Source organism: Rattus norvegicus, chromosome 5 (genome assembly GCF_036323735.1).
Source record: "Rattus norvegicus strain BN/NHsdMcwi chromosome 5, GRCr8, whole genome shotgun sequence".
NCBI lineage: Eukaryota > Metazoa > Chordata > Mammalia > Rodentia > Muridae > Rattus > Rattus norvegicus.
Window position 1 is genome coordinate 73,353,198 of NC_086023.1, and position 17,871 is coordinate 73,371,068.

The 17,871-nt window shown below is 44.9% G+C and overlaps 1 protein-coding gene across 1 annotated transcript; it reads right to left on the reverse strand.

The window, feature by feature from the left end:
* Positions 1-11,582: 11,582 nt before the first annotated feature.
* Positions 11,583-14,032, reverse strand: Chp1l1 (calcineurin-like EF-hand protein 1 like 1). Its single transcript, XM_039111030.2, has one exon. It carries the CDS (start codon positions 13,977-13,979, stop codon positions 13,392-13,394), a length of 588 nt encoding a protein of 195 aa, XP_038966958.1. The 5' UTR covers positions 13,980-14,032; the 3' UTR covers positions 11,583-13,391.
* Between the last annotated feature and the right edge of the window lie 3,839 nt (positions 14,033-17,871).

Sequence of the window (17,871 nt, forward strand, 5' to 3'; positions counted from 1 at the left end):
ATTTTTTTCAAACAAGGAATTAAATAAAATATGGGCCCTCACCCAGCACTCACCCTCACTTGGTTTCCAAAAGCTTTTTTCAGTTAGCTGGAGCTCCTGGGATAAAGAGCTTATTCTAGGACTAGAGTAAGGAACGGATGATGAAGATGAGCTTGTGGTGTCTCATGGTGCCAGGAAGAAGTTCTTGAAAACAAACAATATGGCTGGCAAGATGGCTCAGTATACCTGTCGAAAACCCTGATAAGCTGAGCTCAATCTCCTGAACCTACATGTTAAAGAGAAAACTGACCCCCACAAGTTGTCCTCTGGTCTCTATAAACATGTGACATACACACACTCATACATATATAATACATTGCATATAAAATACATGAATTAGACAACTAAATCAATAGGATATATCAAAAAGACACCAGTCGATCCAATGGCTCGAACTTGAATAATTATTCAAACAGAATAAACTAGTGCTAGATTAGAACCTGAAGTACAAAGCAGAAGCTCTTGCTTTATGATAATGTACAATATGACCCAATAAATAAGTGGAGAGAAGATAAGCATTTCACTGCAAACTGCAAACAATAATGTAGATATTCTGTCCTGGTTAGGGGGTGGCAGCATATCCTTACTCTAGCTGTGAACTATACACTGTGACTTCCAGCAAAGTTGGTTTGCAGTTGGATAGGAAAAGAGTACCCTTACAGTAGAGAAAACTGTGCCCACAGCCTCAGCTAGGCGAATGATAAGTCACTATCGACAGCGGTAAATCGGGCTGGACACTACATGCTTTTCCAACTGTGTGAGGAGATGGTGCTGGAGCCCCAGGGCAGCATGGAGGAAGGCTTGCGGCAGATTCCGGCAGAGGGGCGTCCTGTGCAGTAGTACTCCTCAGAACTGTCAAGGACATCCACCAGGAGACTCTGAAGAGCTGTCACAACCAGTAGAAATGTGTTATCTTGGACGACCTTAGAGCACATTAAGTTGGTGCATCCACTTGAACAAAGGTGCTCTTCTGTTATAAGATGATAGCATCAAGGGACGCTGGCGAGGCTAACAGTCAAACTCTGTGCCATTGTTTGACAGACACACTAAGAATCAAGGCGATTTTAAAAATGATGCTGGCATTAGGTTAACTTCGTGGATGCAGGTTAACTTCCTGGATGCAGGGTAGATAGAAGCTGCACATTGTTGCTAGTGATTAGACATTACCGGATGTCCTTCAGTTGGCTGCCTGCTTCCCTGACCAGACATGTCTTCGCCAAAATACTGAAGACTTGTTTCCTTCTCTCAAAGACCCTGAGGTAGCATACTGCCTGGCCTGGTTAAGTACCCACAGAAGCTGAGTGAATAATGAGACTCAGAACTGCATACACACAGAACAGTAAAATAGAACCCTTCCTTGTTCACGTTCAAGGAGTCTTCATGACCCAGCCCTTGTTATCTGTCATGAATCAACAAATATTTACCCTGGACACTGTATCACAAGCATTAATCATTCATCCTTCCTACTGACCTGGCCCTTCAAAGGGAGGCCTTGTGGCTTCTCTGCTGCTGAAAGGAAAAGCTGAGCAGTCTAGAGTTTTAAGGTGCATGCTTGGGGGGAGGCAAGAGGGTGCTTTCTGTTATAGCATCAGGTGAGAAGATCAGGTAATGGTGTCAAGCAATAGCTAGGACCGCCTGCTGTTTTTTCCAATATGTGTGGGCTTCCTGCCTCTGCCTGGACCCTGAGAAACCTCTGTAGAAAGACCTGCCAGGGCTGGTACCTCCTCCTTCCTGTTGGGGCTTCCCTTAGTCTATCTCATTTCCTCTCCTACCTTCCTGTGTTGGCTTCTGTGTCCTGGGCTTGATCTTTGAGCAGCAGTTCCTAACTTCCTTATACCAGGTGCAGCTTCACTGCAAACTGAGCCCATGTGAAAGACACTCTTTGCTGGGCATGGTTCTGGAGCCTCTCATTATGTTTTCTTTTGGAAGGTCAGGTTATGAAGACCATGGAACTCCCAGGGCACATCAAAGAGCAGTTTTCAAAAAGGGAGAAGGAACAACAGTGCTCTCGCTCTTGGCCAGATGTTTTGCATGGATAAATGTACTGATGACCTGTGCATTCTCAATTCTTAGAGGCTGAAGCAAAACTATTGTGAGTTTGAAGATAGCCTGGACTACATAGTGAGTTCAAGGCTAGCCTAGGCTAGACAGTACGATCTTGTCCCAAAACCAAACCAACCAACCAACCAACCAACCAACCAACCAAAAAAGTTACTAAAAACAAAATCATCTCAGCCCTGAGAGGAAGCATCAAAAGTATATCCATTTTCCAGAGAAAGACACTGGGACGTAGGAAGGCTCAGTCCCTTGTCGCTGATAAGTGACAGAGATGTGCTTTGGATGCAGGTCGGCATGTACCATTTAATAAAGCAGGCAGGTGTGCACAGTAACAGAGACCCATGCTGATTAAAGAAACAGGAGGTTTAATTATCTTTGATAGAAGTTCAAGTTATATGAAGGACAGAGAGTTCGGTGTATACAGGTTTGGATTTTTGTGTCTGTACCTGTCTGACGCTTCTTCCCAGAACACTTTTTCCTGGGTATGAGGTAAACTTAATGAGCCAGGGAATGAGTGTCCCTTTCTCTAATTTTCCTTAACTAAACTGGATGAGAATTGACATGTAAACTTGAATGAGCATTGGCATATGAACCCTCCAGCTTCCCTGGTTCCAGGGTAAGATATCTGAGTCACTTTCTCCACGCTCCTGGTGTGTTCATTGTGCCTGCTCTCCAGCGGCCCACTGAGAGCACTGCCTTGCTAACCACACCTCACTGGTTTCTTTCCCTTCTCTTTCCCTTCCTTAGATGCCTCCAGTGTACCCTGCAACTGCCATCCCTGAGACCCACTGAAATTCTTACCTGTTGGGAAACTCACAAGGGAACTCAGGGATAACGCCATACACCTTCAGGATCCTGCAATCCTTAGGGTGCTGTCCTCATCATTTTGGGTCAATGTTGGCTCCTACCAACTTGTGCATTCTCTTAGCCCTGAGAAAGAGAATTTAGAAACAAGCAAAGAATTCAGAAGCTTCCTTCTGCTGGCTTAATCCAGAACTAGTAAGCACACAGGCTGTCTCTTCTATTGCATAGCCATTACCTGGTCACAAGGCCATGCCTAGCTGCAAAGGAGCCCTGGCTTTCTGCTAAAATACAATAGTGTTAGATGTAGGCGCAGCACTAAGTTATGCCTCTCAGTAGTAAGTAGTGGTTGGTGTGAGCAAAATTATGAGGCTATCCTGGGAGAGAAAAAAGGGGGTGGTGCTTCCCCTCTAGAGTCTTGCTATGTAGCCAAGCCTTGCACTGAATTCACTGTAATGATTAATATTAATTGTTAACCTGATAGGATCTAGAATCAACTAGCAGACAAGCCTCTGGGCACACATGTGAGGTATCTCAATTAGGTTAGCATCTTGGCATGGCCATGAGAGATCATCTAAATTAGACTAATTCATATGGGAAGGTTTATTTTAACTTAGGAGGGTGGTATCACTCCATGGGCAGGTCTGGACTGAACAACAGAGAAAATGTGCTAAGACCTAGCATCTGTTGTTAAACCACTGTGGTTAAGGGGGCAGGTCCTATTTGGAGCTGACAGCAGAGGTTGGAAGTGCTGTCCACTTGATAACTAGTTTTGCAGGCATGAGGAATGCAAGAGTACAGAGATCATAGAGTCTTATTTTCTGATTCCAGATAATCACTGAGAGACACCAGGCAATAAGAAGCAATAAGGCCACTAAAGGACATTGTGCGGAGCTATAAAAGTGATTCCTGAGTTAAAATGTAGACTCCAAGATGCTCAAGATGCCGGGGTCATAGGAGCGTGGCGTAGGCACTGGGATGACTTAAGAGAGTCTACGTGTGCTGCAGCAACAAAGCTGGAGATGTGTGGCTCCGGAGGCTCGCCTGAGCCTAGATAATTCCATGACAAGCCCTGGGCCCCTGATATGGAACTGCAGGATATGATGATTGCCCTGCTGGGTCTCCGTCTTGCTTTGGTCCAGCCATTCTTCACTATGCCTTGATTCTTCCTTTTGGGAATGAGGACGATTACTTGGTGTCACTGTACATTGGAAGTATGTGACTTTTGTGTGTGTAGGGGTTCACAGGTAAGAGGCTTCTTGAGTTGTATAAGAGACCACACTTAGCATCTTAAATGGGGTTGGAACTGTTAAAGACTATGGGGGCAGATGGCTGACCTCTGCAGGGATCTGAATCTGAATCGTGGCACTGCAGTGGAGGTGTTGAAGAAGTTGTTAACTGAAGAGCAGTTCAATCAAGACTGAAGTGAGAGCTGTATAAAGAATGGGGTTCTAGTCTCAGGCTGGGCTCCTCTACTCTGTCCACTGGATGCTGGAACCCTATGGTGCTCTTCCAACTCAATCTAGAGACCATTTCTTTATGGGTGAAAGTGGGTTTTCTATGCCCAGAACCCTCACTTGACAATGGAATAACCTTAGTTAAGTTTCTCTGTTTGTAATCTAGGGAATCTGATTTTTGGTTGGATGTTGTCACAGAGTGAATTGAATAGGACCCTTTAAGGAGGCTTAAATGAGAATGGTTTATAACACGGAGGACATAGAGCTGATTGGGAAATTGAGGACTTGAACTCAGAAATCCTCCTGCCTCTACCCAAGTGCTATGACTAAAGATATATGCCACCAGCCCCCCCCCCCCCAACGTTTTATTATAGTTAGTGTATTCTCTGGAAAAACCTCCAAGTTTGACTCTGAGTAAATAAGAACTCTAGACCATGCTCTCCCATATACTTGGCTGGGTGTGTGTGACCTTAGAGACCATGCTCTCCCATACACTTGGCTGTGTGTCTGACCTTAGAAACTGCTCAGCCTCTCTGAGCCCCAGCTGTCTCTTCAGGGAAGAGGAGACATTCATCTCTCCCTTACAGAGGTGTTAGCACCGTGTGAGTTACCAAAGTGCTAGGCACAGTGCCTGGCATACAGTGGCACTTAATAAATGCAAACTGCCTTAATCTTTAGACAATGCTTAAGAGAAATCAGAAGATCCAGCAGACCCAGTTAGCTTCACCAAACAGTTATTACAGAGAAGAAGAAATCGTTTCATCTGATGTTTGGAATTTGGTCAAGAGAACCTGAGTGTTTGACCCAAATCCCTTCTTTTACCAGCTCTATTGTCACAGCCTGGTTATAACCCTTCTCAGGGCCACTTGCTAGGATGCCAGGTGGAGGTGGCTCTTTGGAAACATGAGGCCAAACTCAGAGAGAGATTTTGGAAGTAAAAGATGGGATGAACTCAGTGAAATAGCATTTCTTTCTCAGCCTCAGGGTAAGGACTCCAAAATTGAGGGGAATGGATCTAGCAGAAGGAGAGAGAGCCCCAGTCGTGGTCCACACGCCTGCTGCACTTTGCAGTTATTCTTTGCCGCCCATCTGTTTGTGATGGCCTCACTAAGCCACGGGGCGTATAAAGGCACAGGCACATATATGGATGGCTTCACTCGGCAGATGTGAGGATGAGCGATGTTCATGATCAAGGGGCTCACAGGCCCCCTGTGCCTTCCTCGGCTCGGTTTTCTCTTCATTGTTCCTCAGTTTCACTTAAATGCATTTCTCAGTCATCGATCTTCGTAACAAATTGAGAAAAGAGAAGGGCTCTGGAGTGGAGGGAATTCCTAGATTGTGTTAGGCATTCACGGACACTTCCTGTTTAATATTTTATGTCATCATTACCATGTAGGATAGGTCTAGTATTCCCCATTTTACTGAGGAAGAATATGGGCTGACATGAAACCACTTGTGTAGGTCACGGACTGGGAAACAGCGGTGCTGGGAGCGAGCTCTGTGTAACTGTGGAGCTCTGCCCTCAGACTGATGACAGTGATTAGACAGCTGCGTATGGAGGTGTCTGCCTGCAGACCCAGCACTCAGGAGACAGAGGCACAAGGTTCATAGCAAGTTCAAGGTCAACCTTCTCTGCATACATAGCCAGTCTGGTCAACTTAGACTGTTCCAGGCCAGAGAGAGTTACCCAGTGAGGTCCTGTCTCAGAACACCAATGAAAGCATAAAATACACACACACACACACACACACACACACACACACACACACACACACACACACACACTGACACCCCTGCCCCCAACTTTCCAGTTTTCTTCTGTTACACAAACTCCACTTCTATGCTAAAGGGTGAGCTCCCTCTAGCGGCAGAGTGTAGTTCTGTGAATGTAGTGGCTTTGTCAAACAACATGTTACAGTGACTTTCTTACTACATTGGACAAACCGAGGCTTTTTTTTTTTTTGTCACTCCAAAAGTAATATTTTTAAAAATTTTTTCCATATTTATTAAATTGGGTATTTCTTATTTACATTTCAAATGTTATTCCCTTTCCTGGTTTCCAGGCCAACATACCCCTTAACTTCTCCCTTTCCCTTCCACTATGGCTGTTCCCTTCCCCATCCTCCCCCCATTGCCGCCCTCCCCACAAGAATCCCGTTCACTGGGGGTCCAGTCTTGGCAGGACCAAGGTCTTCCCCTTCCACTGGTGCTCTTACTAGGCTATTCATTGCTACCTATGCAGTTGGAGCTCAGGGTCAGTCCATGTATAGTCTTTGGGTAGTGGCTTAGTCCCTGGAAGCTCTGGTTGGTTGGCATTGTTGTTCATATGGGGTTTCAAGCCCCTTCAAGCTCTTTCAGTCCTTTCTCTGAATCCTTCAACAGGGGTTCTGTTCTCAGTTCTATGGTTTGCTGCTGGCATTCACCTATGTATTTGCCATACTCTGGCTGTGTCTCTCAGAAGAGGTCTATATCTGGTTCCTGTCAGCCTGCAATTCTTTGCTTCATCCATCTTATCTAGTTTGGTGGCTGTATATGTATGGGCCACATGTGGGGCAGGCTCTGAATGGGCGTTCCTTCAGTCTCTGTTCTAAACTTTGCCTCCCTATCCCCTCCTAAGGGTATTCTTGTTCCCCTTTTAAAGAAGGAGTGAAGCATCCACATTTTGATCATCCTTCTTGAGTTTCATGTGTTCTGAGCATCTAGGGTAATTCAAGCATTTGGGCTAATAGCCACTTATCAATGAGTGCATACCATGTGTGTTTTTCTGTGATTGGGTTATCTCACTCAGGATGATATTTTCCAGTTCCCTCCATTTGCCTATGAATTTCATAAAGTCATTGTTTTTGATAGCTGAGTAGTACTCCATTGTGTAAATGTACCACATTTTCTGTATCCATTCCTCTGTTGAAGGGCATCTGGGTTCTTGCCAGCTTCTGGCTATTATAAATAAGGCTGCTATGAACATAGTGGAGCACGTGTCTTTGTTATATGTTGGGGTATCTTTTGGGTATATGCCCAAGAGAGGTATAGCTGGGTTCTCAGGTAGTGCAGTGTCCAATTTTCTGAGGAACCTCCAGACTGATTTCCAGAATGGTTGTACCAGTCTGCAATCCCACCAACAATGGTGGAGTGTTCTTCTTTCTCCACATCCTTGCCAGCATCTGCTGTCGCCGAAGTTTTTGATCTTAGCCATTCTGACTGGTGTGAGGTGGAATCTCAGGGTTGTTTTGATTTGCATTTCCCTTATGACTAAAGATGTTGAACATTTCTTTAGGTACTTCCCAGCCATTCGATATTCCTTAGCTGTGAATTCTTTTTTTTAGCTCTGAACCCGATTTTTAATAGGGTTATTGGACAAATCGAGTCTTAATCTGGGTTTATACTCACTGAAAAATGAATATGAGTAGAAATGGTAACCGCTATCTCTCTCAGGAGAACCACAGAGACAACTGGGTTCTCTCTTTTGTAGAACTTCATGGCTTTCCAGACTGATTTCCAGAATTGTCTATGCAGGATCTTCATCACACCCCTGAGTGGTAGGTGTCTCTTATTTATAGGAGAGTAAGCTCAGGACCAGAGGGATAAGCGACTTTTACACTAGACATCCAAGGAGTGGTTCTTACCTGGCACTAGACACTTCAAACCTGGGCTCTGCTATGCCATGGGACCCTTTCTGAACCACACACTCATCCTGGTGGACTGTCTTCTGGTGAAGTGACTGGGGAGAACTATGACCATGATGTACGTACATGTGGCACAAAGCAGGTTATATCACAATGGACAGTTATAACTCCTGCCATCCATCTCTCCTTCTTCTGTCCCCCATCTCACAGCCCCAGGAAGATAAAATATAAAACAAAGGGTGTGTCATGTTCTTGCTATAATCCCAGATATCCCCAGAGCTTTGAGGCTAAAACCTAAACTCTTGAGCTCGTCAGGCAATGTCTTTCACTATCTGGACATGTCTCCCCTCTTCAGATTTCTCTCCTACACCGGAACCCATGTTCACCCTTACATTCCCATCATTGCCTTCCACCATCAGTTCCTGTCATGCCTGTATCACCTGTGCCATCAGGAGCAATGCCCCTCCCTCTCCAGTGAGGTGGCATCTCTCTTGGGAGGATTTTGGAAGCTCACGGTGCATGCTGTCTAAGCCCCCATATGTCGCCTGCTTCTTAGCTTGTGAATTTCAAGTCCCAACCCCTCACTGCACCACACTCCAGGATTAGTTTATCTTTGAACCTTCAGTGCCTAACCTAGTTACTGGTCCACAGCTCAGTTCACAAATAGTTGGCGAATAACTTCAGCAGAGGCATAAAGGAATGCCCTGGGAATTGTAGTCAGATTCAAAGTAACTTGATACATTAAAGATGTATTAAATGGGGGTATAAGGCCACTTGAAAATTTGTAGTGGAATTCATTGTTAGGCCATGTTCAAATATCACTAGCTCTGATGTTAAAATCGATATTAAAAAGTACAAAATACTTTTAGGGCAAAAACATATTATCACAATAAGGACCACTGGTCAACCTTAAAATTTTTTTCTACTAATTTTTCAGATCTCTTCTGAACACCAGGAAGAAGAGAAAGCTTGTGGTTTCTTGAGCAATTCAAGCCTTGGAAACTTTGGGGGCTTTTATAGCTCAAACGAGAATTAGTTGACCACAGCAAGAAGGCACTGGGGGCTGGGAAAGTACCTCAGTGCTTGTGTAGCATGTACAAGGACCTGAGTTCAAGTCCTAGCACTGCCTAGAATTGGCCTTGTGGAAAGAACTATAAGGCAAACATTCAAGAGGTAGAGGTAGGAGGATGGAAACGTCAAGGGATATAGGGAAGTCCAGCTGGATAGGGAATCTGAGGCTAGCTTTGGGTAAATGAGAATTCTATAGATGCGTCCCAATGTCCATTTTCTGTGGGCAACCCTCGCCAGATCCTCTAGGAGCTGACAGTGTTTTGATCTAGGTGACCATCTTTAAGTTTTGAGAACTAGGCTAGGCCTTGAACTCAGGCCACTGCACATGGTGGGCAAGCACTGTATCACCAAGCTACATCTCCAGCCCCGGGTTTCTGCCACTCTAATCACCAGCTAGGAAAATCTCACTAGCATCTTCAACTCCTGAAACACTTGTATCATTCTGGAGATGGTATCCAGGTGTCTGCTACACTTCATCAGTTGTTATTAAAATACAGTTTAAATTCTCCTTTAACGTCCCACTTACTGACCGTTTTACATGAGAATCACAAAGGCGTTTTTGTATCTCTCATCAAAGCATTTCCTCATCACCAATTCTTGAACCTCCGTTCACAGACATGGCTAATGGCTGCCCCTGAGCCATCTCTGAGCAGGTTGGAGGTCTGCCTGCAGTGTGGGCTGCACACAAGTGTCACTGTAAGTGTGAAATGGAACTTAACATCTGCCAGCCACACACCAGCCTGTCATATCTTCCTCTGGTGGGAGATGGCCAAACTGGAAAGAACTGTGGTAACAGAATTAAAACCACCCATGCTCCCTTCATCACAACAATGGTGTTCTTTCCTGACTTGATGCCAATGTCCAGAGCAGAACCTGTTGATAAGCTGGAAATTTTTTTGTGCTCTTTTTGCCAAATGTAGTGATGTTTTATTACTTATTTTAATGGCTAAAGAAAAATTATCTTATGTAGAAAGCTACTGATTTATTCAATGACCCCCTAATAATGTAGGCTGGTTTCAGTTTGTTTTTTTTTTTTGTTCGTTTGTTGGATGATGTTGTATCTTGCCCAGCCTAGGGTTATGATGTGTGCTATAATGCCTGGATGTACATCCAGGTTTGGGGCTATGATGGATATGGTAAATCCAGTGCTTGTTCCTCACTTGGCCAGCAACTGCTACCAGGAACTGACCTGGTTCAGTGTCTGTCATAGCTTTAACATACTCCAATGGGTCTGAAAGAACTGTGGAGCACTTCTTCTGGTACCAGTAGGCTGTAGGAAAGATTCAGCTCCTCAGTGCTCATAGGATCCTCATCAAATATTTTATTTTCTCTCTGGACTCTTGCTCTATTTCCGATTTTTTCCCCCTGGAGGCCTGACCCTGGCTCGCTGAACTCAGACTGAAGGTGGAATCGTTGTGTGGCAGACCTGACAGTAGCCAAATAAGTTCAGAGGAAAGAGTGTGAGTTCCTCAGGTGCTCAGGGAGCTGCTTGCAGATAGCTCTACAGAGAATGCATTCATTGACGATGGGATAGTCACTTTAGTGGTTTGGATGAAAATGTCCTCCACAGGCTGCGGTACTTGGAAACTTGGTCTCTAGTTGATGGCGCTGTTTAGGAAGTGTTGCCTTCACCACTTCCAGATCTCTCTTTTGTGCCCTCTCTTCTTCTCTTCTCTTCTCTTCTCTTCTCTTCTCTTCTCTTCTCTTCTCTTCTCTTCTCTTCTCTTCTCTTCTCTCCTCTCCTCTCCTCTCCTCTCCTCTTCTTCCTCTTATTCTTCCTCTGCCTCTTCTTCTTCCTCTCTCTCTCTCTCTCTCTCTCTCTCTCTCTCTCTCCTCTCTCCTCTCTCCTTCACATTTGTGTGTTAAGATGTAAACTCTCAGCTTCTTGTGACTGCCATGTATGCCTGTCATTTGCGCCATGCCTTCGTTCTGGCAATATAGACTCTGATTCTTCTGGAATCAAAAACCAAAACAAATGTTCTCTTCCTTAAATTGTCATTAGGCAAAGAGTTTAATCACAGCAACAGAAAAATATCCAATACAGTCCCCTCCCAAAGCTTGGATTCCCCTCCCCCGGGATGATTCTATGACTGATACAGTAATGTACAGACATGGCTGATCTTCAATATGAATGACTCTGAAGGATTCTGTCAGTGTCAGTGCTTGCCAGAGGCTAGCTGAGGCCTCCATCAAGGCTGGGTTGTAACCCAGTTTCTCTGCTGCCTCACTCCTGGTTCCTTCCCCCTTGCTTCCATGGACTCCCATGCTGTGATGGAAGAAAACGTGCCAATAACATCCTTCACTCAGATCGAAATCTCAGACTTTGCTGCCCTTAGAAACCAACTGGCTACACCTTCTGTCCCTCCGCTGAGGGCTTCTATTCCACTGCCCATCTTCACTACCATGTGAGGACTTCACTCTTGCCTGGACTGTGGCCACATTTCTGTTTAACCTCTCTACTCTTGTCCTTTTGCTGTCCTCTATGCAACAGCAAAATTCCCTTTCCTGAAGGATACCATTGATTCCTTATGACTTATTCTTTTTCTTTTGTTTTTTTTTGTTTTAACGACAATTAATTTATTGGTGGATTGAGGAATACAATTTTAATGGGACAATAAGGCACAACTGTGGATAAAAACAGTTTGCTATACAGCCAAGGGAGGCATAATCTTAGAAACTTTAAATAATTAAATCAAGATGCTTCTGAAGTACTTCTCAAACAGATCAGTATCAGACAATTATTCCCTTTATACAATTCTTATATCACATCATTTGATCACAAAGTCTGACATATTTCAAAAGAATTCCCCAGTTCATGTAGACCCTAGCCATCTGTCCTAGCCACGCCCCCACTGCTTGCCTTTACCCATCTCATCTGCAGTGTTTTTGTTTGTTTGGGTTAACAGCAATTTATTTCCTAAAGAATTGCTTATATATCTTGGATAGCCTTCCAAAGCAACAAAGCAAGCAAGCAAGCAGGCAACACCAGAGAAAGCCAGCCAAGAGCAGATTCACAGGAACACAGGGCGGAAGCAGCTTGATGCAGTGACATCTAAATCAAGCTGACATTGGCAGAGAATGTCACCTCAGTTGGTGCCACCAGTCCCAGGTCCCATGCTTCTAAGGGATCTGCATAGTATAGTATTCACAAGGAGCTAGGAAGGTCGTGTCATTAGGAAGCTCATGAGACAATACATTCGATGTATACAGTGCCTGGACCAGGATTATGAACTGACTATACATCTTCCAGCATTAAAATTTGCCAAGTATAAAATTCATTCAGAGTTTTGTACAAAACTTTAAGACACTGAGGACAATCTAATTCTTTAGGACTGAGGTAAGTCAGGCACTTCTGTAACACTAGTCTTTCTGTTTGGAAATGTGAAGAATCTTCAAGTGTACAGAACACTGAGGCATAACCCATGCTGTGGAGCAAATGTGGGCAGCTCTCCAGGGTGCCCATCCTTGTCAGAAAACACAAGAAGGCCCTCTACCATATTGTCAGAACAGCCGCTTGGGTGGTGACAATGTCCCAAAGAGAAGCAAACTGGCAGGCATTAGACTATTTTCTGAATGTCAACACTGTACCCAGAAAAGCCAAATAAATATATTTGAAAATAAAAAGTCAGAGGTAGAGAGACCTGGGAAGCCACCTAGGAGACATGGCTCTACAAGCCTCACCATGACTACCTTTTAAGAACATGTCTGCTCATAAGCCCTGTGACGACAGAGCAATAGCTCCTGGATAGGCAATATCCCACATCAGAAGGTTGATACAGATCACCAGACCACTAACTATCCTGCGACATCAGAAACAGGCTTACCAGCAGAGCCCAGAGTCAAGTAGAATGCAGGGAATCTCAACGACAGGAGGACAGCTGAAAGACTGAGGAGAGAAGGCTGGATGACAGAGAGGTAGGAAGAAACAGACACAGGACACAGGACACAGCACACAGGACCATGATGGAGGGCTGATGAAGGGAAGGCAGCATGGATATGGTCCCATCTAGTGGGAGCTTTGCTGGCTGGTTCTTGACATGAGTCCCTGTTTCTTTCCTCAGACAGGACGGATGCGTGGCACTGAGCAGTAGAACAGGGGAAGTTGGTACTTACAATAAAGACTGATGGGTGGATACCGAACAGAAATAGACAGGGTACCATTCTGTAACGCCCTGTTTATACACCAAAGGCAAGTTTGTATGGACAGGAGAGACTTCAGGTTGTCATGCAGGAGCTGTAGTATTCTGGGAAAGGGGGATGACAGGATGGGGTGGGGCTGGAGGACAGAAGGAAGTTTCAGTTCTTAAATACTAGAAAGCAAGAATAATTTGGTCTCTGCCCTTTAGTGAAGAAATCGGATGCTCATCTTCTGTTCTACATCCACCTTCTCCAAAACCTTAACAAATTCTGTAAAAGATATGGCACTGTCTCCATCTTGGTCAGCCTCCTGGATGGTCCTGTCTGCAATACTGCCCAGCTGCTCATCTGAGATATTCACTCCGACCATCATTCGCAGTACCTGTAACAGCTCATCGCGGGAGATCTTGTCATCTTTATCCAAGTCATAAAGTCTGAAAGCAAAGTGCAGTTTGTTGCTCCGGCTGTTGAGGGGTTCCAGTCCATTCACATCTTTGCTCTTTTCGTTATCCTCAATGGGTCGGAAATGAGCCAAAGTTCTCATGAATCCTCGGAAGTTTACCTGATCCTCTCCCTCTGAGAAGAAGGCATTGATGATCCGGTCCCCCAGTGGGTTGATGGCAAGTTCTGGAATCCTCTGGAAATCTTCCCGGCTGAGAGTTCCGTTCTCCCCTTTGTCCAGGCTGGTGAAGCGGCTGTACAGGCGTGTGATCTGACTGTGGGAAAAGCCAGTCTCCTTCTTGATCTCCTCGAGCTCTTCGTCCCGCAGTAACGTGGAGGCCCGAGACCCCATCACCGTGACGGGAGCTCCTCCGGGAGCGGCAGCGCCAGAAGCAGCGGCGGCAAGAGGGATGACTTATTCTTTTAAAAAGAGTTATTTATTTCATGTATATGAGTACCCTGTCGCTGTCTTCAGACACACCAGAAGAAGGCCTCAGATCCTATTATAGATGGTTGTGAGCCACCGTGTGGCTGTTGGGAATCGAACTCAGGATCTCTGGAAGAGCAGAGCAGTCAGTGCTCTTAACCACTGAACCATCTCTCCACCTCCTCCTTATAGCTTATAGGACAAGACCCTTAGCAGACCACAGGTGAGCCTCTGTGGCCCTGATTCACTTCCCTGTAGTGCCTGTGGCCATGACATTTCTTCTGGTGTTTTGCATACTCTAAGTGCCTGCAAGCATCTGAGTGTCTGCTTGGAACATTCGCTCTGCCTGTAGTGCTTGTCTCAAACTTCTTCACAGGTAGAATTGCCATTCCTTCAGATTTAGATCAATTTTCGGCCTTTCCAGGAACACCTTTTGTGAACTTCCAGGTAGAGCTGAGAAGCCCTCAATCATATGGACACTCAATGATATGCATCATGACCACTTACTCACCTTTATCATTGAATCATGGCGCTCATGCACTTATGTTCTTGAAGGCAACAAGTCTTGTCTGTATCTCAGAACTCCATCACATGCATCGGCCTTGCCATAGTGCAGTCACTTTTCTAAGACCCCATCCAATGCCCTTGATTTGTGGTGTTGCATTGTTTTGCAAAATATTCTATCAGCTTAAATGGTTACAAGCAGTGTGTGTGCAATGAACCAACTGCATTATAACCTCCCTAAAGTTGGGCATTGCTAGTCTTAAATTTGATGGCTATAAAATGCTCTGCCTTGTTTTGATTGCATTTTTAATAGATATTGGGATTAAACATTTCCCCATGTGTGTTACTGATTAATAGCATCTCTTGTCACATGGATTATGTATTCTTGTCCTTGCCTTTGACTAATAACTGGCTGTCTCAAGACAGTTTTTTTTTTGACTTAGAAGCATCAGGACTGAAGGGAGTGTGTTCATACGGAACTAGCTGGAATTGAGCCCTGTGAATTTGAGATAGAAATGGCTCTCCGTGAGCTAAGATTTTCTTTCTTTATAACAACAGGTTTCTTTATTTCTGAATGGAATCCCACAGTAACTTGTAAAAAACATGGACTCCTGGGCTTACATCTACCGATTTGTGTTCTGCCAAAGGAGCTAGGATTTCCCCAAACACCCCAGATGACTCTGGCTCTGCTGGGTTAGCCAAGTCTGAAGATTGGCCCTGGGAATCACCCGCCTCCAGCCCTGGGTATACATGCTTCCGTGGAGCCCAGGTACTTGGATCTGGAGCAAAGAGAGAGAGAGAGAAAAAAAAAGTGAATCTGTTGCTGTGTTCTGACACCCGAGGCGCTTTATCCAGTCAAGTGCTTTCCTATTTTGTGAAGCTCCAGCAGGAGACACAGCATGAATGAGTAGGATCTCCACAGAGGCCACTTAGGGCTCAGCAGATGTGGCAACTTGCTAAAGAGTCCCATTACCCAGCCTAGGAGCAGCCGTCTCACCAGCAGGGGTGAGGGTCTGTACCACCCGATGCATAGCAGGCTCAAAGGCAGCTAGTGTAGGGGTGGTCAGCAGAGCTTATATCCTTCCACCCAGAACCGGGGCTGTCGGGTCTGCTCCTAGCTGGCTGTGTGACTTCATGCACGTTCCTCTATCTCTCCAGGCCATGGTTGTTTCATCTGTAAAATGGGGACACAGCAGACCGTGCAGGGGGAGAGTTTGGCATAGTGTCAGCTGCTTAGTGTATGCTCAGTGGATACCAAGCATTGATGTTCTAGATGAATTGCTTGTCCGTTGGGGAGTTGAAGGTTCTTGGGGTAAAAACTCATAGGGCAATTTATTACAGGGGACACACGCATCAGGGAAGGAGGGGTTACCACTGAAGAGCGCTTCTGGGTCTCTTCTACCTTGGGAATTGGTATATCGGTAAAAAAAATGTTACATATGCTTGTGTATGCGCACGCACACACACACACGCACACACATGCACACACACGCACATACACACACGGTGCAAGTCACATAAAGTTCTTTAACGTACATCAGTTTTTTTTTTCTTTTTGAGCTCAGACATCATCTTTCTTCTCCATTCCTTAAAGCTGAGAAATGGGCAACTTGCTAGAGTCCCATTACCTATCACAGGAGCAGCCGTCTCATCAGCTGGGGTCAGCGTCAGTGCCACCGCAGGCAGAGCAGGCTCAAAAGCAGCCTGTGCGGGGGCCACAGGTTTTCTGTAATAAAAGTTCTGTGAGGTTTCTTGTTTGTTTGTTTTGCTTTTTAAATAGAACAGATACATAGGACAGACAAATAGGCCTATTGTCTTTGAGCTAGCTTTGTCTTCCTCAGCCTCTCTTCTTAAAAACAGACATCATTTAAGTTGGATGTTCCCAGAAGGAATAGCACTAAAGGAATTCTTTCCCAGAGCTGGAGAGATGGCTTAGCAGTCAGGAGCACTGGCTGCTTTTATAGACGATACAGGTCCCGTTCTCAGCAACCATCTTGGGCTGCTCACAAATCCCTGCACCTCCACTTCTGTGGACCCGACACCTCCTGTTGGTCTCTGTGGGTTCCCAGACACATGCCATGTAAATATATACATGCAGGCACACAAACATACATATAAATCTATATATGCAATTTTTATCTTTTCTTTCTTACTTCTTGGTTTTCTCCCACGGTCAAGAGAGCAAGCCTCCTGACAAAAGGCCATGGGAATTCTTGTATGAGACAGCACAGGGTTCCTGAAGGTCAGAAGGCAACATTCCAAATCCACTGGGTCCTGGGACCTTGTGGTGTATGTATGATTCAGGAGTTTTTAAAATGCTCGTGTACAAAAGAGGCCGTACCCACTCCGCTGTCACCAGGCGGGCTTCAGTCAAGCCAGTTCTCACTTTCTGGTTTGCTTTTCTCTTGGCCATCTTACATGGATGTTTCTCTGTTATTTCTGCCTCACATCCATCCCAACAAAGTCGGGAAGCATAATGCAGTGGCTTCTCCTTTCCTCCCAGGTGGGCAGACTCAAAGTAGCATCAATCTCCTTGTTAGTCGGAGATGTGGGACATTGCCATCTCACTCACTATGATCTCAGCTCACATATCTGGTTCATGTGTGGTCCCCGATGTAAGTTCCTAACCTAGAACCCGCTTGGGTATCAGGCTAACTTTTGGGTTCCCAGCTCCAGTCATGTCAGTTAGGTTCCAGTGCCAATGGTTGATCTGTCTTTTGGCAAGGCAATGTCTGTTTTCATTTCCGATGATATCACCAGGATCTGATGTTCTGTCTTGGCACATAGTAAGGATAGAATAAATATTTATTGAATGAATAAATTGTAACCATTCAAGGGCAGTGGGTATTGCAGAAATAGTTTGTGATCAGGTGTTTAGTTTCAAAGCTGGGATGATTTTTAAAAGTTTTGTTTATTTTCACCCAAACTCTAGCCTGTTAAAGAAGCATGCAGCTGATTTTCTTAGATTTTAAAAGGTGCCAGAGGACTTAATTTAACACGCTGAAGCGCTTCAACTTCCAGAGTAGTTACCCCAGACACTCTTACCATATTATCCCAAACCCTGTTCACATTCCTGCCATTTGGATTTGATCTGTGTTTCTGTTCAGTTGGGGATAAACAGCTTTTTAATAATTCTGCAATAAAATGACTCCATCCATCTCTGCTGTTTAAAATCTGAGTCGACTCAAATATTTACTTAAGAGCACTCCCCTTCACATGGTTTGAAGGGACCTCGGATACTTTAGAGGTTTTTCAAACCCAAAACTTCACTTTTGAAAAATATATTTTTTTGCTTGCTTCTCCATGGGGGAAG

Bases quoted from the DNA above. Each gene is read 5' to 3' on its own strand.
- Chp1l1 (XM_039111030.2), bottom strand. From the start codon at position 13,979: ATGGGGTCTCGGGCCTCCACGTTACTGCGGGACGAAGAGCTCGAGGAG.